The sequence below is a fragment of the Anastrepha ludens genome, chromosome 2, assembly GCF_028408465.1.
Source record: "Anastrepha ludens isolate Willacy chromosome 2, idAnaLude1.1, whole genome shotgun sequence".
In the NCBI taxonomy this organism is placed as follows: domain Eukaryota; kingdom Metazoa; phylum Arthropoda; class Insecta; order Diptera; family Tephritidae; genus Anastrepha; species Anastrepha ludens.
In genome coordinates, this window is record NC_071498.1 from 160,467,017 (window position 1) to 160,494,309 (window position 27,293).

A 27,293-nucleotide genomic window follows, 5' to 3' on the forward strand; every position below is an offset into this window, starting at 1 on the left:
ATTTTGATGAAAATTCGCCGTTTTTTATACATTTTATACAAAGTTTGAAACTTTGCGTTAAATGGTTTTTGTTGTGGTATAAACTTTATATATATATGTATATAGGTATATATAATTGGCGCGTACACCCTTTTTGGGTGTTTGGCCGAGCTCCTCCTCCTATTTGTGGTGTGGGTCTTGATCTTGTTCCACAAATGGAGGGACCTACAGTTTTAAGCCGACTCCGAACGGCAGATATTTTTTTTATGAAGAGCCTTTTCATGGCAGAAATACACTCGGAGGTTTGCCATTGCCTGCCGAGGGTATAAACTTTAGTTTTATAAAAAATAGCTATTAAAATTAAAAAATAAATAAAAGGTCAAAACTTGTTACTATATGGTATAACTTTCTTTTGAAGCTGACATTACACTTATATGTAAATATATTTATTTTCAATATTATGAATGAAGCGAAAATTTTCCGACAATTTTTTTTAAATTACATTTTTCTTTAAAATCATCTCTTTTCCATACTAAATTTAGATTATACCCTGGATATAAATGTAAAAAACTTGTTCCTCGCTAAATTTTAATCATGAAATGATACGATTAACAATGATACTACAATAAACAACAATAAAAACAATATGTTGTATTTGTTTGTATGAACCCAGTATATCTTGAGATCTAACTTTGAGTACTTCTGGAGCACTCTCTTGAGTGTATACGATTGCTCTCAATTTCCTCCTATATTTACTTCTGTGTGTACTGAAAAACACCACCTTTCTTCCCAAGCGGGCAAAGAGGGGGTAGATTACAATGTTCGGCTATTCGAAGCAAAATTATGAGAATAACTGGGGCTGCCATATCATAGGGGATTCGGCAGCAGAATTTACCCGCTCATTTCACATATATTCGTACGCTCGTTCAATCAGTCGTTGTTCAGACCATAAATAACATTGAGGGGTGGACGATGTAAAATAAGCAGTGGCTATGTTGATTTTTTCATCTATCACCAACACAATCTTGGTTTTGTCGTAAGCAAACCGCCGACACATCCCTTGTTACGTCAGCAAATCAATTGATCATTTCAAATTTGCTGAGAGTGGGTTAACGGTCTGATATTGGCCATACCTTCTGAATTCCTTTCGCCATGATCCCGTGAACATCTTAAAAGAGAACCACTAGAGAAACTATACGAAACTTCTGATTTAAAGAATTATTATTTTTTAATTAGCTATATTCAACAGTCGCCATCTTTAAGAGCATCTTTAAAAAACATTTCTTCTATAAAATGGCAAATGTTCAGTAATATTCATTATCAAAAATACACTCCAATGAGGCAACATTTTTCACCGTGTTTTGTTCATTAAGGAGTACGAAGGCAGGAAAAAATCGATAAATTACTTTAATATTTATTGTCTTTGAGAGATCTCCATCTCTAACCCAAGGCAACTATTGATAGGAAAGTGCAAAACCGACAAATTTGGTTCATCGTTCATGTCAAGTAATACTTTTCTATTTCTCTCTATGAGAGATTTTACTTCTTGCTCTACTGAGAGAATTAAAAAATATTTACATGCATAAGTACAGGGTGGGCCATATAGGGTTTGCTTTTTGAACCACCTATTTTTTTGAGAATGGTAACTCAAATGACATGTCAAATGTGTTCATAATTTACTTAAAGGTTTGGCATTTACGAAATGGGACGCTATACGCTTGAACAAAGTTGGGAAATATTGAAAACCTATTTCCAAAATGGTGAGTCTTCTTCTTCTTTTCTGATTTTCACATCGGTGGCTACGTCAATAAGCAAAATTGTCGGATTTGGGGCTCAGAAAATCCACACGTTACTGTAGAGAACCAAATGCATCCACAACGAGTCACTGTTTGGTGCGGTTTTTGGTCTGGCGGCATCATCGGGCCATTTTTTTTTTTTTTCGAAAATGAGCGAGCGTTACCGTGACATGCTCAACGAGTTGTTTCCAAAAATTCAAGGGGATGACATGGACGACATTTGGTTTCAACAGGACGGTGCAACTTGTCACACTCTCAAAGTTACACTCGAACTTGTGGCTACCGTTTTTGAAAACCGAATAATCAGCCGAAATTCCGATATCAATTGGCCGCCTCGGAGTTGTGATTTAAGCCCGTTGGACTATTTCTTGTGGGAAGCCGTTAAGGACAAATGCTATGCGAACCAACCAGAGATGATTGATGTTTTAAAACACGAAGTTGCCATTCATGAAATTGGAGCCCAATCAATCAAAAATGTGCTTAAAAATTATTTTTTATTCATAAATGACAATGTTCAATCTTCAAAATAAATTAAAAAAATTGAAAAAAATATTGATTAGTTTTTTTTTATAGCCGATTCAAAAAGCAAATTTTACATGACCCGCATTTGATCAACACTTTCTACTTTACATTGTTCGAAGGGCACTTTTGAGTTAAGGCGTGTACTTTTTTTAACAAATGGTGAAATAAGCACAGAGATATGTATGTATCATAAGTATCGCGAATTTTGAATTTTCGCAGGTTGCGTATATTCGAATTTAGATTTTTTTGTGGCGATGTGTTGGTACTCATGTCTCACTCATGCCGATGAGTTCGGCCATTTTAAATGTTCAGTTAATTTTTGACAGCTGCTTTGTTTGCACGTGTTTCGGCTCGTCTTCGATTTTTACCTATTCAATAAGATGGATCAAAGAATCTGTAGCAAATTTTGTGTGAAAAACAAAATTAAGTGCGCGGATGCATTCCGAATGTTGACTGTGTCATACGGAGAAGCTAATTTGAACCAAAGCAACGTTTATCGGTGGTACAAAATGTTCTTAGAAGACCTAGAAGATGTGAACGACGAAAAGCGTCGCCGAAAGCCGGAAGTCCGAGCACTTCAACAGACGAAAAAATTGATGAAGTGAAGTGAAGTGGTATTGGCCAATTGTCGAACCACCGTTAGAGAAGTTGCTGAGGACCTAGAAATATTGACATTTTTTCAATGATTTGGGCATGAGACGAGTCGTCGCAAAATTTGTACCAAAAACTGCTCAATTTCGACCAAAAGCAGCATCGCATGAACATTGCTAATGAGATGTTGGACTCTGTGTGCGCTAAGTTCGGTCGAATGCAAAAGTTTTGCTTAGCGCTTTCTTCGATTGCAGGGGCGTTGTGCATCAAGAGTTCTTGCCACAGGGTAAAACGGTCAATAAGGAATATTACCTGCAAGTTATGCACAATTTGCGAGAAGCAATCCGCCAGAAACGCCCGGATTTGTGAAGAACAAAAATTGGCTCTTGCATCACGATAACGCCCCTGCTCACACATCGTTGCTTGTGCGCGACTTTTTGGCCAAAAACAACACACTAATGATGCCAACTGAAGACGCACATGAAAGGACGATGCTACACTACGATTGGCGAGATAAAGACGGCATCGAAGGAGGAGTGGAACAAGATAGAAAAAATGATTTTTTGAAGTGCTTCGAAGATTGGAGAAAACGTTCGCGAACCCAACCCGTGTAATAAATAACAGCTGGCGCAAAATGAATCATACTATTTTGTCTTTGAATAAGTTTTAAAATAAATAAAAAAAATCATTTTAAGTGATTGAAATCTTCATTTTGACCTGTGCGCGCTCCATTGCTTATCTGTGTAATGCAGCTGTTTAGTTAAGAAGTCTCAAATATGATTGGCGTACGACGCCATTTGCAAACATTTTAAATCTTCTGATAGGGTGATTAATTTTGCGCTACATTACGTTTGTTATATGCTGCGCCCTTGTTTTTCATTGGTTGTAATATCTAAAACTAAAACTTTTTATAAATCTGTAAAATTTTACTATTCACTGCTGATGAATATTAAATTTCCGATGAATCTTCGAAAGAAAAGAATTTTATCAATGCAAAATATTCGGTTCTTTCCATTGTAAAAAATACTGACACTACAATCTCAAATGGCTTATAAGCAAGAACACCACCTTGTTAAAAAAATTCTCGAAACAACCTCCAGGTGACGATCTCAACTGATTTAAGTTCCTTTTTTTTGTTTTTGATAGGTTAGATTAGGCTATCTGAGATTAAGAAGGGAAACCGGTTTAGCAGACCGAAATTTTGGTATTTTTCGTGAATTTTTTGAACAAGAAAGGAATACTCAGAAATTGTTTAAACTTGGAGGGTATTTTACTGATATTTTTAAGTACACTCTTAAATTTTTTCAAGTCATTTCTACCGGAAACAGTGGCGTTACAGCCTGCTGTATCCGATTGCCATCCGAGTAGCAATTTTTCTCTGTAAGCAACAAAAATTTTTTTTTTCGTTAACAACAAATTTCCTAAGAATATGAACCTAATTGTGATAAAATAATATTGAAAATTGCATATTTTTGAGGCGCTTGAACACAATGTCATTTTTTCATACCATATTTTTTCACTACTTTGCTTAAAACAAATATTTTTATTGATAATATATTCCAAGAATTAGGTTCATATGAATTAGAATTGAACAAAGAATATTCCGAAAAAATTTTATAACGATTGGTCGATAACACGTAAGTGCTCATATAGGGTTTTTCAGTAAGAGCGCTTCAACTTTTGAACTTTTTTGAATAAAACACAAACGGTTTGACTTTTTTAACTAATTTTTTTTTTTATTATCGAGTTTGAACATATACATTTAAGTATAAAATTCGATTTCTTTAGCATGACCACCGCGTGCACGTTTTACAAAGTCCAATCGTTGAACCCAATTTTCGACCACTCTTTTGCATAAATCGGCCGAAATTCCAGCAATTTCGCGTTCAATATTGGCTCTGAGCTCACAAATCGTCGCCGGCTTGTTACTGTAGACCAATGACTTCACATAACCCCAAAACGGGACGGCTTGTTAAATGGACCGTAAAATGGCCGTAATGCTCTTAAAGTAGCAGCAACAGAACGATTATTTTCATAAAAAATTTGCACGATTTGCAATCGTTGCTCAAGTGTGTAGCGTTCCATGATGAAATGTATACTAATGAAGTTTACAAATGACAAGCGAAAAATAAAAAATATTGCATCGTTCGCCCTCCCTATCGGAAAAAAGTTGAAGCGCACCTATTGAATAACCCTATAGAAACGGGAATAAGGCGAATTTTGCTTTAAAATTTTTACCACGTATTCTTGAGTAGTTATACTAACAATTCGTGCCATAAAAAAAAGTCGATTTTTTGATCAGTCTAAACTGGTTTCCCCGCTTAACTTTTTTTATTTTATCGCCATTGCTGGACATTTGTAAAAGTTACGCCGTATTGAGTAAATCTACCTTTGCACGTGTTTCCGAGCAGTTTCGTGCAGTTTTAAAAATGGATGGAATTTGCAACAACGAGTTTGTATTAAATTTTGCATTAAATGGATTCAATGATGCGAAAGCCTAAGAAATGTTGGGAAACTTATTCGGTAATAATACTCTAAAGAAAACAGCTGCTTACAAGTGGCATAAACGCTTCAGAAGCGACCTTTAGTTCGAAGTGCCACCCTCCAATTATTCTACTCGATCGTAAATAAGGAATGAATTGACATTTTCAATTGATTGTGTGCAAATGAGAGATGGAATAATAAAATGGCGTATGCATTTGTGATCCCTACAGTAAGCCAATAAATGCCGCTTTCAATACTTTTCAAACACCCTGTATAAAATTTGTGCTAATGCATTTCTATGTGTAACTCAATTCCATTAAGCTGTTACAGACGATTGTTATATAACTGTTATAAATTACAAAACATGCCTGATAACAATATTTCAGCGCAAAAACATACTTATTTTAATTTATTTTGTTTTTTCTACGCTTTACAAATTAATCACAGCAATGCAAATTAATCTCACTTATCACTAAGTGCAACATGGCGACTTTGAACTGCTCTGTTTATTGCATTTCATGTACGATTTCTGTATGCAGCTACAATGAGAATAAATCACAATAGATTGCGAGAAGCACTTAAATTATTTAGCTAGTTGCGACTGACGAAATAGAATTTGTGACAAGTACCTATGCGCACTTAAGGGATTTGTTAGAAATTTATTACGAGCATTTCCCAAATGCATAGTGGGGCATTTTTAGAATGTAATATAAGTATGTAATAAAAGTACCTGCCTTAACCGCTATTAATTCGTACACCTACGATGTTTTCTCATATACACTCCGTTGCAAAATTATAAACACACCATTATTTTTTTTATATAAAAATATAGATATAGACAGACTGTGGTCTAAGTTTAAACCCGCGTAAAACAGAACTTATGCTTTTCACCACCAGATATAAGGTGCCAACTTTTACCCTATCAAATATTAACGGACAAACTCTCTCACTATCACCCAGCGCAAAGCACTTAGGGGTAATTCTGGACTGCAAACTTAGCTGGAAATTAAATGTCGAAGAACGGGTAAGGAAGGCAGAAATTGCTTTATATGCCTGTAAACGTATGCTTGGAAGAAGATGGGGTCTTCAACCAAAGCATACATTATGGCTGTATAAGGCGATTATACGACCGATTTTATCGTATGGTTCGGTAGTTTGGTGGAAGGCTCTAGGGAGAGAATACAATACCAAATTACTCGGCAGAATACAAATATCAGCCTGTGCAATAAGGGTCGCTGCAATCAGATCATGTCCTAGAGAGGCTCTCAATACACTGGCACATATTATTCCAATAGATCTACATATTAAGAAGAAGGCAGCCATGTGTGCATTTAGGTTGAATGAAGCGGGTCGCTGGAAAGAAAAAATTTATGGTCATGCTAGTCTACTATTGCGACAAACGCAGTTAATCTCGGTGAGAACTGAATACACCGTCCCGACGGTAACATTCAATAGGAATTTTGCCACTCTCTTTCCATCTAAGGAATAATGGAATAAGGGATTCTCTCTAAACAACTTCGACACTACAGCCTATACGGAAGGCAGTAAAATGGACTGCGGGGTTGGAGCTGGTATATATTCTCATAGACTTGGAATTGAAAAATCTATGCGTCTCACTAATGCCTGCAGTGTCTTCCAGGCGGAAGTACTGGCAATTGGGGAAGCTTGTAGGCTACTAATCGCAGATTTCTCTTTTAAGGGTAATATCGCTATTTTTTCGGATAGCCAAGCTGCAATCCAAGCGCTGGATTCAGCTACAACAACCTCTATGGAGGTGGAAAAAAGTAGGAAAAGCCTTTCCACCTTGAGTGAAAACCATAATGTTACCTTAATCTGGGTCCCAGGACATCGGAATATTGAAGGTAACGAAAAAGCAAATGAACTGGCAAGAGAGGATCTGCCATGAAAAACGATTTGGCAGAATCGGTATTCACACCATTTGGTGCAGTCAGGAGTACAATTTCCCTAAAATCGCCGACTGTAGATGGAGACTCCAGACGAAATGCAAAATTAGCAGAACGTTATGGGCCACCTACAACCTCTAGCAATCGTCGGCATTAATTAGAATGAAACGACGGGACACTTGGAAACTAAAAGCAGTCATAACTAGCTTTTGGTCTATCGGAGAACAAGCTGCCAAAATGGGCATCCCTCACAACACATACTATCATAGTTGTAAACAACCGGAGAAAAAGGAAACAATCTTCCATTTCCTCTGTGAATGCCCTGCCCTATGGAAGGACATACTGTTAACCCAAAGCCAACCGCTGTTCGAGAATCTCGACCAACTGTCTGGCTTAGATGTCAACAACCTGATAAGGTTCCTGAACGGCACAGAGTGAATATAGTCATGCTGTAAATAACCGTTAAACAAGTTGGTAACGACGATGTGGCAACAAAATGGTGCGGAAATGCTAGTTGGATTCTGGAAGAATCACCTCTTTAAACAACCAATTAACCATAGATAATACTACAAAAAAAAAAAAAAAGAGGTTGTCTGTAAAGTCGGTTTACTGACGATAGTTTAACGTGATAACGTCATAAGAAAATACTGATTGAATGGTTGCATTTTTCAAAAGAAAATTTTAATTTTATTTGTTTGATAGATGTTTTGTACGGATATAGAGAATGAGTTAACATTAACATAACATAATATACTTTAACATAACATAACATAACATAACATAACATAACATAACATAACATAACATAACATAACATAACATAACTTAACATAACATAACATAACATAACATAACATAACATAACATAACATAACATAACATAACATAACATAACATAACATAACATAACATAACATATATTAACATAACATACCATAACATAATATAACATAACATAACATAACACAATTTAACATAACATAACATAACATAACATAACATAACATAACATAACATAACATAACATAACATAACATAACATAACATAACATAACATAACATAACATAACATAACATAACATAACATAACATAACATAACATAACATAACATAACATAACATAACATAACATAACATAACATAACATAACATAACATAACATAACATAACATAACATAACATAACATAACATAACATAACATAACATAACATAACATAACATAACATAACATAACATAACATAACATAATATAACATAATATAACATAACATAACATAACATAACATAACATATCATAACATAACATAACATAACATAACATAACACAACATAACATAACATAACATAACATAACATAACATAACATAACATAACATAACATAACATAACATAACATACACGGCGGGTCCACGTTTTGGCATATATTTCGAGACCCTAGTCATCAAAAGGTATGAAAATTACCCCGTATTAAGGCACTTATCAACAGCTTTCATTTGATATCCATATTGTACAAACACATTCTAGGGTCCACGTTTTGGTCTCTATCTCGAGACCCTAGTCACGGAGCGGATGGAAATACTCTGAACTAAAGCATTCACCAACAGCTTCCATTTGATACCCATATTGAACATACACATCCGAAGATTACCCGGGTCCACGTTTTGACCTATATCTCGAGACCCTGTCTACCAATAGGTATCCAAACTATACGGAAACTATCTTCAATACATCCTTAACAGTGTGTGTAAGTTTGGTTTAATTCGGTGCAAAGACACGGCGGGTTCACGTTTTGGCATATATTTCCAGACCCTAGTCATCAATAGGTATGAAAATTACCCCGTATTAAAGCACTTATCAACAGCTTTCATTTGATACCCATATTATACATACACAGCCAAAGGTTACCCGGGTCCACGTTTTGACCTATATCTCGAGACCCCAGTCACGGAGCGGCATGAAAAATACTATGTACTAAAGCATTCATCAACAGCTTCAATTTCATATCCATATTGTACAAACACATTCTAGGGTCCACGTTTTGGTCTCTATCTCGAGACCCTAGTTACGGAGCGGCATGAAAAATACTCTGGACTAAAGCATTCACCAACAGCTTCCATTTGATACCCATATTGTACATACACATCCGAAGGTTACCCGGGTCCACGTTTTTACCTATATCTCGAGCCCTATTTCCAAAATAAAATATAATCCATGTTACTCGTGGAGGATGTAGCTTTCGAATGGTGAAAGAATTTGCAGTTCATTCAATGCAATGAGCAAGGTAACTACATATGAGCAAGGCAACACTAATGGGCAAGGTAACACTAATGAGCAAGGTAACACTAAAGAGCAAGGTAACACTAATGAGCAAGGTAACACTAAAGAGCAAGGTAACACTAAAGAGCAAGGTAACACTAATGAGCAAGGTAACACTAAAGAGCAAGGTAACACTAATGAGAAAGGTAACTACATATGAGCAAGGTAACACTAAAGAGCAAGGTAACACTAATGAGCAAGGTAACGACACATTTTTTCGTGCGTGCAGCCTGTTAAATCGAATTATAAGACGTTATCACGTCAAAACAAATTTTGTTTTCAAAATTTCATCATTAAATTTTAGATTTTCACTTAAAGGTCACGTCTTTTCTTCCATGTAAAGTAAGACGTTTTTTATAAAGGGTGGTTAAATTTCAAGGGCCGATGTTAAATGTGAACCACACCTAAACTTCAACGACATCGTTGGACTTCTTTCTTTGGGGTTGTTTGAAAGAAAAGGTGTATGTCGATAAGCCAGCAACAATTCAAGAGCTAAAGGATGAGATAATTCGGCACATTAACGGCATAGAACCTCAATTATGCCTCAGCGTCATAGAAAATTTGGACCATCAGGAGGAGTGCCGCCGAGGCCGCGGCGCTCATTTGGCCGATATTTTATTCCATACGTAACTGAGCCATACCAATATTATCATAATAAAGAGAAATGATAATACTTTCTTAAAAAAATTGTATTTTATTCAAAATCAACACCGGCCCTTGAAACTTAACCACTCTTTATGCGCCAAAGAGCCTACATAGTACCGTCAACACAAAAAAAAAAAAAAACCCAAAAATCAAGGGTATCTTGTGGTCACTTTAACCTTGCACTTTGTTATACTAAAATTCAATGGGCTACAAGATTGCATACCCACAAAAATTTTTGGGAAAAAGTTTAATGTTTTGATAAAAGTTTGAAAATTGTTTTAACATTTTATGCAAGGAGTGAAACTTTCAGTTATATGGTTTTGTGTGTAGTATAAGCTATATTTTAATAAAAACAAAAAAAATAGTGGTGTGCTTATCATTTTGCAACGGGTTGTATATAAGAAGAAATCATAGGGGCAAAAATTAGTAATAGTAAGGGCAAGTACACTCTATACAAGTAAAATTAATATAAGGTGCGTTTCATAATCATAAGACACCTTTGGTATACAATTTTTGAACTACCATAAGCTCGCTTTTACTTTCCGGAGTTGATTTTATTTAGCGTCATTTTAACAGTTATACACTTAAGACCTCCATCAATTGTTTCTGGTGCGAAAGCTCACTCTATTTTGTAGAACCGTTGACCTTTTGCATGAAACTCGACTTTTGCTAGTCTTTTCGGCGTTTCATAATGATAAGACACTGGTCGAAAATAAGCTTCTGAAGAGATAGAAAGTGCTGATTGTTGTTTTGGATGACTTTGATTATAATTTTATTCAATTTAATCTAAAATGCCGAGGGGTTTACTATTATCACAAGAAGAGCGTGGAAAAATTGTGGCCTACAAGGATTCAGGCTTGTCAATCAAATTAATTGCAAAAAAAAACAGGAGTTTCTTACGGAGTCCTAAGAAGTACAACATTTTGAAGCCCGTTGGAAAAAAATTATCACTATCAAGTCGAGAACAGCGAGCAATCATAAGAAAAGCTTCTAACTCGACAAAGTCTTGCACCAACTTGGCCACTGTTGTTCAAAATAAGGTTTCAAAAACAACAGTTTGACGCGCATTTCAGAGGGGCAATCATTTACAATTATCAGTTTGCAGAAAAACACCTAGACAGCAAATGGGGCACGGTAAGATATTTGGAATATTTTTAATGTTGCTCAATTTCATATTATTTTTTAAAAAAGTTATATTTTCGAATGAAAAAAATGGAACCTTGATGGACCCGATGATTTTTTAAATTATTGGAGAGATTTGCGCAAGAGCCCCCTCTTATTTTCCAAGCGCAACTTCGGTGGAGGTTCTGTTATGGTTTGGGGTGCATTTACATCGAAAGCAACAGTTTACATCAACTTGAATGAATAGTGAGCACTACAAAAACGTTTTGGAAAATAGTCTCCTTCCTTTTATTCAGGATAATCGGGAAGTGCCCTTCAAGACAACGCCCGAATCTACGTAAGCAGGGAAACAAGGCAGTATTTGAATCGATGAAAAATGGTCGGTAAAGGTTGTGTCGCTAAAGCAAATGGTGCTTCCATAGAATATTAAAATATTCTAGGCGACATAAAAAAAATTCGAAAAAAGTACTTATACTTTTGTTAAACGATCACATTAATTAAACAGTGTCTATAATTTTGAAACGCCTGGAAATACGTTTTTGCTAAAAATTTCTTGATGTAAATATTAAAAAAAAGTTTAAATTCTGTAATGAATCAGATAACTTTTGTTACTTTAATCGATGTGTAAAATTTTTATTTAAATAAATTAAAATACTTTGCAAAATTAGGGGTGTCTTATGATTATGAAACGCACCTTATATATAAGTATCCGCCAATTTTTTTGGAGGTTTGCCGTTGCCTGCTGAGGGGCGACCGCTATTAGAAAAAAGCTTTTTTTATAATCAATCAATCAGTTTTATAATACAATCCATTCGGCGACTACGGCCGCCGAATTAATAATTAAGATTAATATTGCGTCAGTTGAAAATACCAACTTTCCTTTTGTGCTTAGTAAATTCTAAAGGTGAGGTCAGAGATGGCAAGTTGCTTATTCAATACATTTTGCAGTAATTTTTCACCTTTTCGTTTGAACACCTAAAAGGTAATTAAACTTTTCGGTAAAACATTTAAAATTTGCTTAGCCTGACTGCGATTATAAAAAAACAAAATAATTGGGAAAGTTGCTCTCAACTTCATAGCGTTGCGATAGTAAGTGTTTCAGCGATATGTCATTGAGGATATCGGGAATAACTTTGATTGAGGCATTAAAAATGTTATCAATAAATGTATCTTTCTGCAGGCAAATATTTATTTACTGCTATTTTATCACTATTCTATATGATTTTTTTACATTTATGCAATAATTTAGGTGCATTTTCTTGCTCACTGTACACGCACCTCAAGTTAGTCACACTGATTTTCTACTCTTACGCCATTACATAAGTTGTGTTCACGTACGTGACAATTCATAAGAATTGTTATAAACTATCACGTTTTGATGTCTTCATACTTGAAAAGCTTGCAAATGAAGCTTGAAGTCGAAATTAAAAGCGTAAAGTGGCATTTCATTTTAAGGGGAAGTTGGAAGTTTTTAGCAAATAAACTTTCACTTGCAATAATTTACCAATACGAGAACCAGTTGTTTACCATCCTATGTTCTTGGAATCAAAATTGCTAACTTACGGGGAATTGCTAACTTATCTCGAAATGACTTTTTTCGGCCTGGTGTCGTCAAAAAAAAAAAACTATTCAACCGACTCGTCTGAAATTTTAACCCATGGCTATCGTCCGTACTAGAACCATATTATTATTTAAATTATTACGTATTTTGATTTGAAAACTGATACCTCCAGCCCGCAAACCGCACCAATCTGTGACCTTTTCTGGATACATTGGTAGCTCTTGCAATTCTTCTGGCTGATCTTCACTCCAAAATCGACAATTCTGCTTATTTACGTACCCATTGATCCAAAAATGAGCTTCGTCGCTGAACACAATTTTTCGACTTTAAACTTTCTTAACAGAACACGCATTTTTATAATAAAATTCAATGATTTACAAGCGTTGTTCGTTTGTAAGACGATTCATGGTTAAATTGTAGACCAAACTGAAGATGTTTGACAGTGAAACAAAACACGAAACGTGCGTCAGCTGTTTAAACCAACTGTTTAAAAAGATAATAGCTAAAAAATCACCCTTTATTTATGAAGTTCAATCAAATCAGTCAATAAAATGCAATCTACATACATATATGCATTTCTTATAGAAAGTTAAAAAAAGAAATAATTTAGAAATATTTAAGCCTACGCTCACAATGAACTACAAAACTGTACAAATTTAAAAGCGCTAAAATGAGTCCACGTTAAGACTTAACTTAAAGACTTAGTTGGTCTGAATCCATTTGAAAATGTGGCAAATTTGACAAGTCGGATTTTGCCATTATGTTACTCAAATATAGAAGATGAGCGAGTTGTCAGCGAAATTAAGGAGGCAGATACTTGTAAAAGGCCATATTTTCACTGATTTGCGTTAAAATTATTTAAAATGAAGAAGTCAATATATTTTTTTCAAAATTGGCATACAGATTATTTATACATTAAAATAATATACATTTTTTTATTTTATTTTAATCATTTAAAATGGCGGATGTACACTCAATTCTTCAAGGAAGCTCGCAGCGTGGCTTTTCAATCGGCGGACATTGTAGCATCGGCGTCAGTGACCTGAATACAGAAAAACCAAACTTTTTTTGTTTATTAATGTCATAATTTCTATATGAATTAAAAACAAATGGAAGAAAAAATTCGCGGAATAAAATGCTTAAAAACAAAATATGAAATTTGAGCGAATTTTCCTACTATTTTTTGCTTCGAAAAAATTTTTTTTTCGAAAAATTTTCGAAATTGTGAATTCACATAGAAGTAATATCATAAAAAAGATGTGTGCAAAATTTCAGGGAGATCGGTCAATAACTTTCCGAGTAATCGAGTACGCCAATTCGAAAAATATGTGTAGTTTTGAGAAAAACGGGTCTAAAGTCGGTAACGTAAGTACAGGTATACCTCTCTCAGCGCTCGAACGCAAAGAATAGAGTCGTCACGGTTGACGATCTACATATAATATAAGAAATACTTAAATTTACGTTGTAAAAATTTTTGACATATTCTTAAAGGATTATATTAACTTTTTATGAAAATAAAAAATTTGTTTTCGAAATTTTATAGGTATCTAATATATCTCCTTAGTCCTTTTAAAACAAAATTCGTAACCATTTGCCGCTTCATTCAGTTAATGCATTGATCCCATAAAAAACGAATTAAAAAGACAAAATTGTTGATGATGCAATTATAATATACCAGATGCTGTAAATTCAAATTCAAAATTCATAATATGACTTGGAGTTCCTTGTATGGTCGCAAGCTAAAAGTTGAGGTAATAGACTTGAAATCAATTTGTGATATACTTCGTACCTTCAAATGTAAAGAAGCACATTTTTTTCCAGAATCATTATAGATTTTGTATTATTGAATTACGATATTCTTCGATTTAAAAAAAAAGCACATATTTTAGTATAGTAGAATTCTCTTTTTCCAAGTTTAAGTGCTTTTTGAAATTCAAAAGTTGGCAACACTTCTTTGAATAAACAGATAAAAAAGCAGAGCTTTTAAAACTAAAATTCTTTTAGTATAGTAGAATGGTATTTTTTCAAGTTTTAGGCCTTTCAAAATTCGAAAGTTTGCAATACTGCTGAGAATAAAAAATCAAATGTAGTGAAAAAGCTTAAACAAAAATAATAAGAAAGATCAAAGTATAATTAAAATTTATTTATATTTTTAATTTTCGGAATTGCTCGCCATAAAATTGAATTGAATTTAATGCCTGGCTAATTCTTTCTGAAAAAAAACGCAAAGAGAACTAGAAAACTCTGCTGCTAACACATGTCGTTTATTATTGCAATATTTATTATTACTAGTATCGCCCGTACTTGGAAATTCGACCCATAACAATTCTCACTGTAGTAAACTGTGTTGATATTTCTGTTAAGTTCACTCCCATTCGGGAGTGCCCAGGTACGAATCTCCGTGCATGAAACAACAACATGAGTGAAAAAGCTTTTTCTAATAGCGGTCGCCCCTGAGCAGGAATGGCAAACCTTCAAGTGTATTTCTGCCACGAAAAAGCTCCTCATAAAAAAACATTTACCGTTACGAGTCGGCTTAAAACTGTAGCTCCCTCCATTTGTGGAGCTAGGCCAAATACCGACAAACACCAGCAGAAGTGTACGCCCAAATTATTTATTTTATTTTTAAGGATTGGCAAGTCTTCATGAATCGTTTGACGCCATCCCAAATTGTGGAAATTTACTTTGAAAACAAAAATTTATTCGCGAAGTTCGTAGAGTACTGGTGGCATCGACCTTACTTCTTTCGAAAAATGAGGAAGGAGCTGCCGTTGCAGCTCTATTGAGCTATGCTGACTGAATTTTTGGAATATTTTTATTTTCAAAAGTTAATCAGCTAAACATCGACGCGACGACGCTTAACAATCGATTTATTGGGATGATCGAATGAACCATGTAAGTCGGAACCGCGACGTACTTATTCCGGATATCATATTCGAAAAATAAAAGCTATGAAATTATCTATCATATCTATTGTCTCCAACAATACTTCTGTTTTCTATTATCATTTTAAGTTCTCACGTCCTTGCCGTTTCGAGATTTTTTTTGTAATTAAATGGGGAAAACTCAACGCGCAGTATAGTTTTTCTGAAGAACGCTCCAAAAATTTCCTATCCAAACTGAGTTGTATCGTAGTCGCCTTCAGTTCCATCAGTTTTTATTTCATTTTTATATCTTTCATAGCACTTTAGCAAATGAGGAATAATAAAATGTCGTACCGCAATTTAATTTCATAAATTGTTGCTTGAAAATGTTGCCTATAGCAGTGTGGGCAGAAAAAATTGATTGCCAGAAAGATAATCTGCAAGTCTGTCTGCTATTTAAAAAGGTAATTCATGTACAGAGTGTGTCTGCTACTATAACTTTTATCTGCGACTTTCCTTGCCATTTCTGGCAGTATCTTATCTTCCAGACTTTCCATTTGCTGTTCATTAGCTGGCCAGCCAAGTGTCTGTTTATCTCAAATAAAGAACATTTATGGTTTTTACGATTGTTCTTGCATAGTAATAGAACTCTTAAACAAAATTTATCAATCATTTCGGAATCATTATCACTGCTACGTCTTTTGATAACTATCCGATCGGTCCAATTTTATATCACTTTTGGAAGCATAACCGGCCTTATCTCGCCATCAGTGCAACAAATGTTGGCCTCCAAACTGCTCACTCAGAACAATAAACGCCGTTAGCTGCACCTTCAGTTTTGAAGCCAATGCCGTGAAGTAAGTAGGTATGTCATAAGACGGGCGATATACATTTTAAATTTTTTTTGCTAACTCTTGAAATAAATTAATTGATTTAAATGAGTTTAGCAATAAATTTAAAATTTGGTCAAACGCCTTTCTTAATAATTTACTAAATTACACCAAAAGTAGAAGGAGAATGTGTGAAATATACGCTTAATTGGACAGCTGGTTTGACAGATATCATAATCGAAAGTATTCTACATTCTATAAAAAAAACAAAGTTCGTTATTCAAGTGGGTATAACTGCACGTGTTAACCTTTTTTTGAACTAATTAATGCATTGACTTCGTACGTCACAAATAAATGTTGATTGATGCAAAATTCGTTTAATTAAATGGGGTCCAATAACACCAAATGTATTTTTATACAGACACATACAAACATACATATATGCATATGTATGTGTAAGTGCATATGGAGATACTTTCATTCGAGGGCATATTCATTTTAGCATTTCATCAACTAAATTAACAGAATCAATTGCCCAATAACACATGCAAGTAGATGAACTCATATGCATGTATGTATGTACGTATGTGTGTGCATATGCATGTTCTCGCATGCTTTTTATATACCCATTTTTTCAAGAATTGGCAAATCTATATGCCTGCATATGTACGTATGTATGTGTTAGTTCAAAAATAGAACTAAATAAGCACCCTGCAGGAAAAGCAAAACTAGTATGGAAATGCTCTAGTTCAGATGCTGGTATTCAATAGAAAAAATTATGCTGGTCCGTCGTTGACTAGAATAAAACCAGTGGTAAAATGTCGAATTTGTCTGCAAATTAGTTAAATTTTATTTAGATAAGAAAATGGAATGAAGAATGAAATGATTGGAAGAGTCTTAATTCCATTGACGTTTCAATGCATAGCGATGACTAGAGGATTTGTACATATAAATAGATGCTGATGAATACATTTATTTCAAAACCTCTACATCCAAGTCCATAAATAGAGGCATATACAGGGTGGGCCATAGCGTTTGCTTTTTGAACCACCTATTTTTTTAAGAATGGTAACATAAATGACATGTCAAATGTGTTCATAGTTTACTTAAAGGTTTGACATTTACGAACTGGAACGCTATACGCTTGAACAAAATTGGGAAATATTGAAAACCTATTTCCAAAGTGGTGAGCCTTCTTTTTCAATTCTGATTTCCACATCGGTGGCTAGGTCAATAAGCAAAATTGTCGGGGGAGCCGTTAAGGACAAATGCTATGCGAACCATCCAGAGACGGTTGATGCTTTAACACACGGAATCGAAGTTGGCATTCATGAAATTGGAGCCCAAACAATCGAAAATGTGCTTAAAAATTGGGTTGATCGAATGGCCTACTGTAAAGCCAGTCTCGGCAGTCATTTGAACGATATTATTTTTCATTCGTAAGTGACAATGTTCGATCTTCAAAATAAAAAAAAAAGTTTGAAAAAATATTGATTAGTGTTTTTTTATAGCCGATTCAAAAAGCAAATTTTACATGGTCTACCCTATATATGTCTGAAATTTTTGTCTTTTTTACGTAGCCTCGCTTCACAAGTCAGTAAGATTAGGGGAGCGGAATTGCATTAGTGTTACACCAGCTTAGTTTAAGCTTTAAAACGTCAAAATAAATAATTACTTCGCACATTACGTCTTACTTGTTTCCATATGTACACTCACGAAACAATGTAATATTCATTATTTTGGTCACAACTAAATTTTATTTGCAGGCACTCAAAGCAATTTCGTTCCCCACTTACGGTCAGCAACCGGACACATAAAATATAAATCCAACAAAGTTTAAAAACACATTTAGAAAACGGACACCGCTTAGCAAAAACTAAAAAACAACAAAATTAAAATCTCAGCCAAGTGGAACTTAACACATGGGCTGAAAAGTCCCGAGCCTAATAAAAAAAACACGTGTATTTTTGTTCAAAATTAATTTTATTCATCAACGCAATTTCCATCAAAAATAACGCAATCCTTCCAGCGCCGCTCTAACATTTCAATACCACTTTTGTAGAACGATTTAGCTTTTGCCTCAAAATAGGCCTCAGTTTCAGCGATAACCTCTTCATTCAAGCGAAATTTCTTACCAACGAGGATTTTTTAGGTCTGCGAACAGCCATTAGTCGCTGGGAGCCAAATCTGGCGAATCCACCGTATTGGGGAAGCAAAACGAATTTCAATTCATCTAGTTTTGCCAATGATCTGATTAACTTGTTTTTCGTCGACAGTGAGCAAACGCGGCACCCACTTTGATTAGAGTTTTTTCATAGTGCAATGCTCAGGCAATATGAAACCAACAGCATCTTTTGATATCTTTACGATGTCAGCTAACTCACACAACTTACTTTTTGATTATTCAAAGCGATTTTGTGGATTTTTTTGATATTTCCTGTTATTACCGCCTCATTTGGATGGCCACTTCGTTGTGCATCATCGGTGTCTCCACAACCACGTTTGAAGTCAGCAAACCATCGGTTCAGTACTAACCGAAAAAGAGGTGAATGCAATATCTAACCATCTATGTGTTAGGCCCGGGGCTTTTCTAAATTTTGCTAGGCTAAAATTCAAGTTTAGTTGCCGAGCTATGAATTGGCGTAACCACCGCACAGTATAATTTCTAAAAAAATGGAATATGAAAAAAAATAAAGCATGTAAGGGCCTCACTAATTGCTTGCTTATTAGAGGCACTGCTATTATTTTTACCGCAATTGTACATGTGTATCTATATATAGACGAATAAAGAAAGATAAACGAAAAACACTTGCCAAGCCTCTAACTACATAAGTGTAGCAATCCGGAATGTATAAGTGTGTGTAAAAAACTGACAAGTGTAAGTTTATATTTCGCATCATGTAAAGCATAAATTGGTTTTAATTAGATAGCTAGGCGAGCCTCTCATTTATGGTTGTGTGAAAAGAGACTACTCTAGTAATTGTAGAAATAATGTGGAGTATGTCGTAACGGCATACCATCCATATGTTTCTATTAACTGCTCAGTCATATGGCATTTTTGATTAAGTAGCATACGTACATACATACATATAGGTATATAAGTATATATGTATAAAGTTGTGTATTTATCTACATGACCCAGGGCAGTCACTTCATGAAAACTATTAATAAATACCCAAGATAAGTGTATTATGGATGACACATTTTCGGACAATTTTCGGGACTGTACTGACTGCGGGATTTTCGGGATCTTATTTTGTAATCACGGGATCCCGAGACTGTCCTGAAATTAGTAAAATTTTGATTTTGTTAGTACACGTATTGCTCCCCATCTCACTGCGATGTGGCATAAATATTAATGAGATCGAATAAAACCTCGCCCACTTTCTTATATCTGAGGACTAAATTTCCGTCCATCCGTCTGATCTTATAAGAACTCTCATTGCTTATTAGTTTATTTGATTCCAAAAATTAACAGCCAGCCAAATTAAATTTTACTTAAATGTGCATGGGTAAATACATAAGTATAAAGTTGAATCCGGACTGAATTTAGCACTTCTTTTCTTGTTTTCATTTAGCATAGAATGAATCGTTTAACGCCAAAACAACACTTCCAAATTGTAGAAATTTCCTTTGAAAAAATAAATCTGTTCGCGAAGATTATTTTATTTTCTTTGTTGTTTCCGAATTTTTGTTTCCACAAATTAATCGGCCTACCATTAGTCCGGGAGCCAGGGGTTGATTTTGGACTGCGTTTTTATACCGTTAAATTCTTGACTATACTTATGATTTAGCTTTCATGAATAACGAAAGTGAATGTCAGCTGGCGCACCCGCGGTGGGTGTGATTGTGGGAAGGTACGAAACGTGTCGAAAAAAAATTTCTACCAACTCATTTAATACCAGCTGAAATTTTTTTCATGTATTGTATGAACGCAATCTTCTTCGGCTGACGGTCTTCCTATAAACGCATCTGACCATCATTATTATATTTTCATATGTGTCCAAAATTATGTAAACAAATTTCAATCGGCATAAAGTAGTTTTACTTTTTAATTTATTTTACAAATTCGCTTGTTCAGCTGACGTATTTCCCCCCCTATACGGCGCAGCTGACTATTTTTTTAGTATTAAATGAGTTGATAAAATTTTTTTTTCGACACGTTTCGCAGCATCCCACGCACGTACCCACCGCTACTGGACCAGCTGACAATTGGTTTCGTCATCCATTGGATGGCGTCTGCTTTCAGTATTAAAATCAGTCCCTGGCTCCCGGACTACATCGACGACATTTGGTTCCAACAAGACGGCGCCACTTGCCATACAGGGTGCTTAACAAGCAATTTATTGCATTATTAAAGACATCAAGGACGCCGTACGTCAAAAATTGGAATGGACTATAATTCGTAGCCGTGACGGACATATGCCGGATATCATATTCAGAAATTAAATGCCATACAATTATCTACCAGTTAATAATAAAGAAATCATTCTAACAATATTTCTGTTTTGTATTATTGTTTTAAGTTCTCAAACTCTTGAAAAAATACCAGATACATAGTGCATTCAAGCATTTCTTTTTTCTCTGAAATAATAATTTCCGAAACTGGAAATAATGGGTTGTAACAGCGTAAAATATTATCCACGAATTTGTGAGTAGTGTAACTGAAGGGACATTGGAACTGACTGTCAGGCAAGCATTTACGTAGTATTTGGTACTTATTTAGTACTAAAATTGGACCACAAAATATCGTCATATCGGCCCTGCCAAGAAATCGAGCAGATTTTCATTCAATTTCGTAAAATTCTACACTCTCTTCCCACCAAGTAGACAAATTATTATGGCTGCCGTCACCTTTCAGATACCAAGACATCGTACCTTTCTGACATCGTTTTTGGGACTTTCTCGTACTCTTAGAAATAATATCAATTTGTGAGTTTCATAAACAATAAAAATCTACGAACGTTTAGGTGATCATACCACTTGATCCACTTCAATGTGCGTAATATATATTTTATAATTCTTGCATTCGGGCGATCCCCAAGCACGAAACTCCAAATTACAGAAAAAGTTTTTGTTAGTAGCAATCGCCCGTCGGCAGACAATGGCAAACTTCTGATTGTATGTATGTCTGCCTTGAAAAGATCCTCATGAAGAACCATTTGCCGTTCGGATTCGGCATATAAGTACAAGTCCCTTCATTTGTAAAAAACATCAAGACGCAAACCAACAAGTAGGAGAAGTAGCTCGGTCAAACACCCAAGAAAGGGTGTGAGCGGCAATTATTATTATTATTACCATTATTAACCAGTTTTAATTTGTTTGTTATTTCTTGGTGTAGAATTTTTGCGACTATATTATGTCTGTTTGTGTATTCGGTACCGGCAAGTACTGGACATCCTGTGATTATGTGGTCTATCGTTTCTGCGTGTATTTGGCATCTGAGATGTTGGGATCTTTCAAAATGTATTTTTGGTGAAAATAACATGATCCTGAATGGCGATCGCAAATCCCTCAGTTTCAGGATAAAGTTCTCCTTTTTGTAGAGAGGTGTAGCTGTTCTTCTTGTCAATTTTTTGGTCCCGCATTATGTGTAAATGGGTTTGGTTTCGGAAAAAATGTTTAAGATTATTTATTTGATTGTTGTTTAGGTTCTGAATGTCTTGAACGCCTCTTCCTCCCTTCTGTTCTTGGTATTGGAGTTCGTTGTAGGCATGATTTTGGATGTAGCTTTTTATATTTTGTCATCTGTGTTCTAGTTGCTATTTCTATGTTATTGAAATCTGTGTTAGACCAACGTATGATCCCAAATGAGTATGATAGTATGAGGATAGCATATGTATTTATGGCTTGGGTAAGATTTTTGGAATTTAGATATGTTTTAAGGATTTGTTTGAGGCATTTTTCATATTGTGTTGCAGGTTGCTTTTTAATAGTTGTGTGGTCTAGTTTGATGCTTTGTTGAAAACCCAAATATTTATAGGTTTCGTTTTCTTGTAGATTGTCCATGGTTTGATTACCAATTTTTTCTGTTTGTGCTCCTGCCATCTTTCTCTCTCCACGTGTTGTGCTGAGTTGTGTTGACCAAATTTCCTTCCAATAAAAAGTGATTTCTTCCTTCGTTGGTGAATTTATATTAGCTGCAGTTGTTTTATTTAGTTGCTTATAGAACATCTTGTCCTTACTTATAAATAGGTTATTGTCTATTTTGCTTTGATTTGACTCTTTATATCTTGTAAGTCTAGCAGCATATACTTTGAATTTCTGTTTTTGGGTATCGAAAATTTCTTCTATTGGTTTCTTTTGTTTTTGCTTTAAGATTTCTATATCTTTAATGATATTTCATTATTATTATTATAATTCTTGTGCTCGATCGCGTTCTCAATAAGGTTTTGCAGCAGACAATTATAGTTAAAGTGTTACTGATTGACTAAATCATCTTCTCATTCATTATGGCGGTGGAAGAACCCGAAGGTCGCTCTTATTTCACACCTTTTTTCTTACGAAAGTTTGGTTTACCTTAACACCAGCTCCCAGCTCTCACTTGATTATCTACTATACGTAATTCGTTCTTAACGGGTAGAAAATGTCTATGTAAGGGATCATCCATGGTTGGAAGCATCTTGCTCTTCTCGGTGTTATTTTCTTAATGGCATAAGTTAGTTAACAGATCGCCAGGAATTTCAGTATAAGTTTGAGGTATTTTTTTACAGTGCAAAATTGAATGCATACCATAAATAACTAATTTTAAACTTTTAAGATGGCTTTTTTCTGTACTTGTTTATCAAAATTCTCCTTTCCTTACCTATTTTTGTAGTGGTGCCACACACTCACGTCTTGTGATCTGCGATGAACAGGGAAACTCGCTGGCGTTGACCACTGGTCTTGGCACCAATCATTGGATGGTTGGCATACCGGAAGTAGCGCGACGAATCACCGACATGGTGCAGCGTGCGAAAGAAGAGGCTGGCATTGAATCTGAAGTGCGTCTAGCCAGTTTGGGTTTAAGTCTGAGCGGTTGCGAACAGGTAAAAGAGATAAAAGTTCGCCTTATGAATAAATTTCCATATTTGCTTAGGAAACTCGTTTCTGAATTTTTTTACGTGAACTTTGTGCATGGTTCATGGTTCATAGTTGAAATAAAAATGAGGAACTAATTTGAAGATGGTTGGAATGCCAAATCATACATAAGACATTTCCGGTGAAAAATTCATCTTTCGATGCAAGTTAATATTTGAAGAAAAATAAGGAAAATAACAAAACCAACCTTAATCTTATTTTTCTGCACAATATGAAATTCATAAACTTTTTCATGTAGTTTTTAAAGATTTTAAGACTTAAACGCGTTTTATTTTATTTGTATCTTCGGCGTGTAAGTAAAAACCTGAGAAGATCTGTAAAAATATGAGATTTTTTGTGCATACTTTCCTGATTCATATTATATAGTACATATATACAGGGTATGCGGTGGCAGAATTATGTTCTAAATTTAAAGTTTCTCTCTAACCGCAAGCGGCCCGCGTTAGCTTCGTTATTCGTGCGAGTTATTTATTTAGTCACGATGTCGCAATGGACGGACGAACAACGTAACGTACCTTTGCTATCGAAGCATATTTCAAGGCCAATGATTCATGTGCAACGGCCAGAGAGACCTTGACGATACTGCGTGATTTCTCCCCCAACAAATTTGTAAGCCGTCTCGGTGACATATCTTGGCCACCCAGGCCGCCCGTTCTTACCTCTATTGACTGTTGTCCATGCGGGTGCCTTGAAAGTAGAGTCTATGAAACAACCCCAGAGACCATTTCAGCACTAAGAGAAAACATTGTTAGCGAAGTTAAGGGTAGTCCGGCATTTCTACTATGGCGAATGGCGTGGAAAATGAAGGAAAGATTCCAAAATCGTATCCGACGTAGCGGTCAACAATTAGAGGAAATAAGTAAAAAAAAAAATAAAATCCGCACTTATCTTCTTTGTAATAGTAACTGAAATAAACTTTTGTCTCATTAGTGATTATTTTTTAATTTAGCTTTTCATTCATAATTCTGCCAACGGACACCCTTTATATTATAATGGGATAATGTAGTAGTTTCTAATTTCTGTCAAATGTAATTCTTCCAAACCACCTTGGAATGAATTTATTGTGATTTATTTTCCAGGAAGCCACAAATCAGGAGCTTGAGCATGAGATGCGTAACACCTTTCCTGAAATCGCCGACAGTTATGTAGTCTGCAGCGATACAATGGGCAGCGTTTTCACCGCCTCACCCATTGGCGGTATGGTGGTGATTAGCGGCACAGGTTCGAATGCTTTGCTGCGTAATCCTGATGGCAGCACATACACCTGTGGCGGCTGGGGGCACTTTATGGGCGATGAAGGCAGTGGTGAGTACAAAAAAATGAATAAAAAGAAATAATAACTATTAAGAGAGAGTGAAAAAAAGGAGGAAATTAATCGAAGAAATAACGAAAAGTACTAAGCTATACAAAATTAAAAGCTGAACTTAAATTAAAATTTAGAAAAAATAATAAAAATTTTACGAAGTTACTATGATTATGTACGAAAATAGTTTAACTGAATAAAAACTGTTGTGAGTGGCCTTAGCATTTGCAAACTGGCATTCTCACTCTTACCTTTCGTTTACACCAGGCAATGCTCTGAAGACAATTAAAATGTGTATTAGCTGCCGACTATTTGGCGGTAACTGTAGCCGAATGGATTAATGCGTAACTACCACTCGGAATTCAGAGAGAACGTAGGTTCTCGAATCTCGGTGAAACACGAAAATTAAGAAAAAAAATTTTTCTAATAGCGGTCGCTCCTCGGCAGGCAATGGCAAACCTCCGACTGTATTTCTGCCATGAAAAAGCTCCTCATAAAAATATCTGCCGTTCGGAGTCGGCTTGAAACTGTAGGTCCCTCCATTTTGTGGAATAAAATCAAGACGCACACCATAAAAAGGAGGAGGAGCTCGGCCAAACACCCAAAAAGGGTGTACGCGCCAATTATATATATACATATATATATGTGAATGGGGATAAACCTAAAATGAATGAATTTCTAGTCGATGGGAGCAAAATTTACGAACTAATCAGTATTTGAGCATCCGCTTCTCAAAGTCGAGTTTTTATACCTGCAAAATTTTAAAGCATTTTTCGGAAAGTTTTTTTCAGTCCGTGTACGCCATAACTCAAAATCTATTAAGCTAATTCTTTTGAAAATTTTCACTGTACTTATTCACGTAATTCAACAGGTAGCTCTGGGATTATTATTATTATTTTTTAATAACTATTAATCTTACAAAAACAAATTAGACAATTTTTTTAGCGAAAATGTAAGTCAAAGTACTTAAAGATCGAAAAAAAAAATGTTCCCAGTGCTTATTTTTCTGATTATTATTAATCTTATAACAACACATAAGTCAATTTTCTTAGAAAAAATATTATATAAGAAAAAGGACTTAAAGTGCTACGAAAATTTGAAAAATTGAAAAAAATGCCCTAGTGCTTTCTCTCGAACGGATGATTTTTGACTTAGGCTATTATTGATTGCGAAAATTTTCCATAAATGTGTCAAAATTTCAAACCCACATTTATTGAGATTTTGCTGTAGTATGTACTTTCGCTCTGATAGTGATCTGTTGCAATTAAGCAAAAAAATATTTTATGCAACCAATTCGATTTTAATTCTTATCTCTCTCTTCTCTTTTCCTCTCAATTAGCCTTTTACATCGCACATGAAGCCATGAAAATTGTATTCGATGACATTGACAATTTGAAAAAATCCCGTTATCCTATCGACTGCGTTTGGGAACTAATCAAGCAGCACTTCAATGTCGACACGCGTTTCGACTTACTGCCACACTGCTACGCTAAATTCGATAAGCCATTCTATGCAAGCCTCTGCAAGAAGCTAGCGCACGCAGCCGACCAAGATGATGCGCTCGCCAAGTCCATTTTCAACAATGCCGGTCGCTGCATTGCGCGCAGCATAGCAGCGCTGATCCCAAAAGTGCAGGATGAGTTGGTCAAAACCGGCTATCTGAGCGTGGTGTGCGTAGGCTCCGTTTGGCATAGTTGGCACCTGTTGCGGGAGGGTTTCGAGCATGAAATGCGTCAACATGACATTCCATTCGATTTGAGACTGGTCACCATAACAAAGAGCATGGCGTATGGTGCTTGTTATCTGGCTGCGGACGCTATCGAGATGCGACTGCCGCGCAACTATCTGGACAATTTCGACGTCATGTATCATTACCACACGAAGGAAAAGCCAACGAATGGGCACAGCAGCAATGGCTGTTCATCGGCGGAAAGCATTGTAGTGCGCTGCTAAGCTTCAAGGAACAAAAACAAGTAATACGTACATGTATGTGTAGGCACACACATACTTACATACATATATGCAGAAGTGATTAGCACCATTGTAGCCTTAATAAATAAATTTATCGCGTAACTCGTTTTATTAGAAACTCTGAATTCCATAGGTTAATTAACACAAACACATATACACTCACATATACACAGAGTTAAACAATTTACTGCTTGTACTTGTAGCTTTAGTTAATAAATAAATGCCAATTCCATTTTTTATGAAGCCCAATTTTATTTGTTTCTGGTTATTTTTCTGAAAGTCGTCAGCTGTTGAGTTTTCCATGCTGCTGTGCAACGCTCAACA

At 35.3% G+C, this 27,293-nt stretch overlaps 1 protein-coding gene across 2 annotated transcripts in view; it reads left to right on the forward strand.

Moving 5' to 3' along the window:
• The window catches only part of LOC128855697 (N-acetyl-D-glucosamine kinase), a 43,906-nt gene extending 16,687 nt beyond the window's left edge, over nucleotides 1-27,219 (forward strand). For both annotated transcript variants that reach the window (XM_054090830.1, XM_054090831.1), the window contains exons 3-5: nucleotides 23,433-23,643; nucleotides 24,775-25,000; nucleotides 26,338-27,219. In XM_054090830.1, coding sequence (XP_053946805.1) covers nucleotides 23,433-23,643; nucleotides 24,775-25,000; nucleotides 26,338-26,951 — 1,051 coding nt within the window. In that variant the 3' untranslated portion in view covers nucleotides 26,952-27,219. The remainder of the gene's footprint in view (nucleotides 1-23,432; nucleotides 23,644-24,774; nucleotides 25,001-26,337) is intronic.
• Nucleotides 27,220-27,293: the final 74 nt, after the last annotated feature.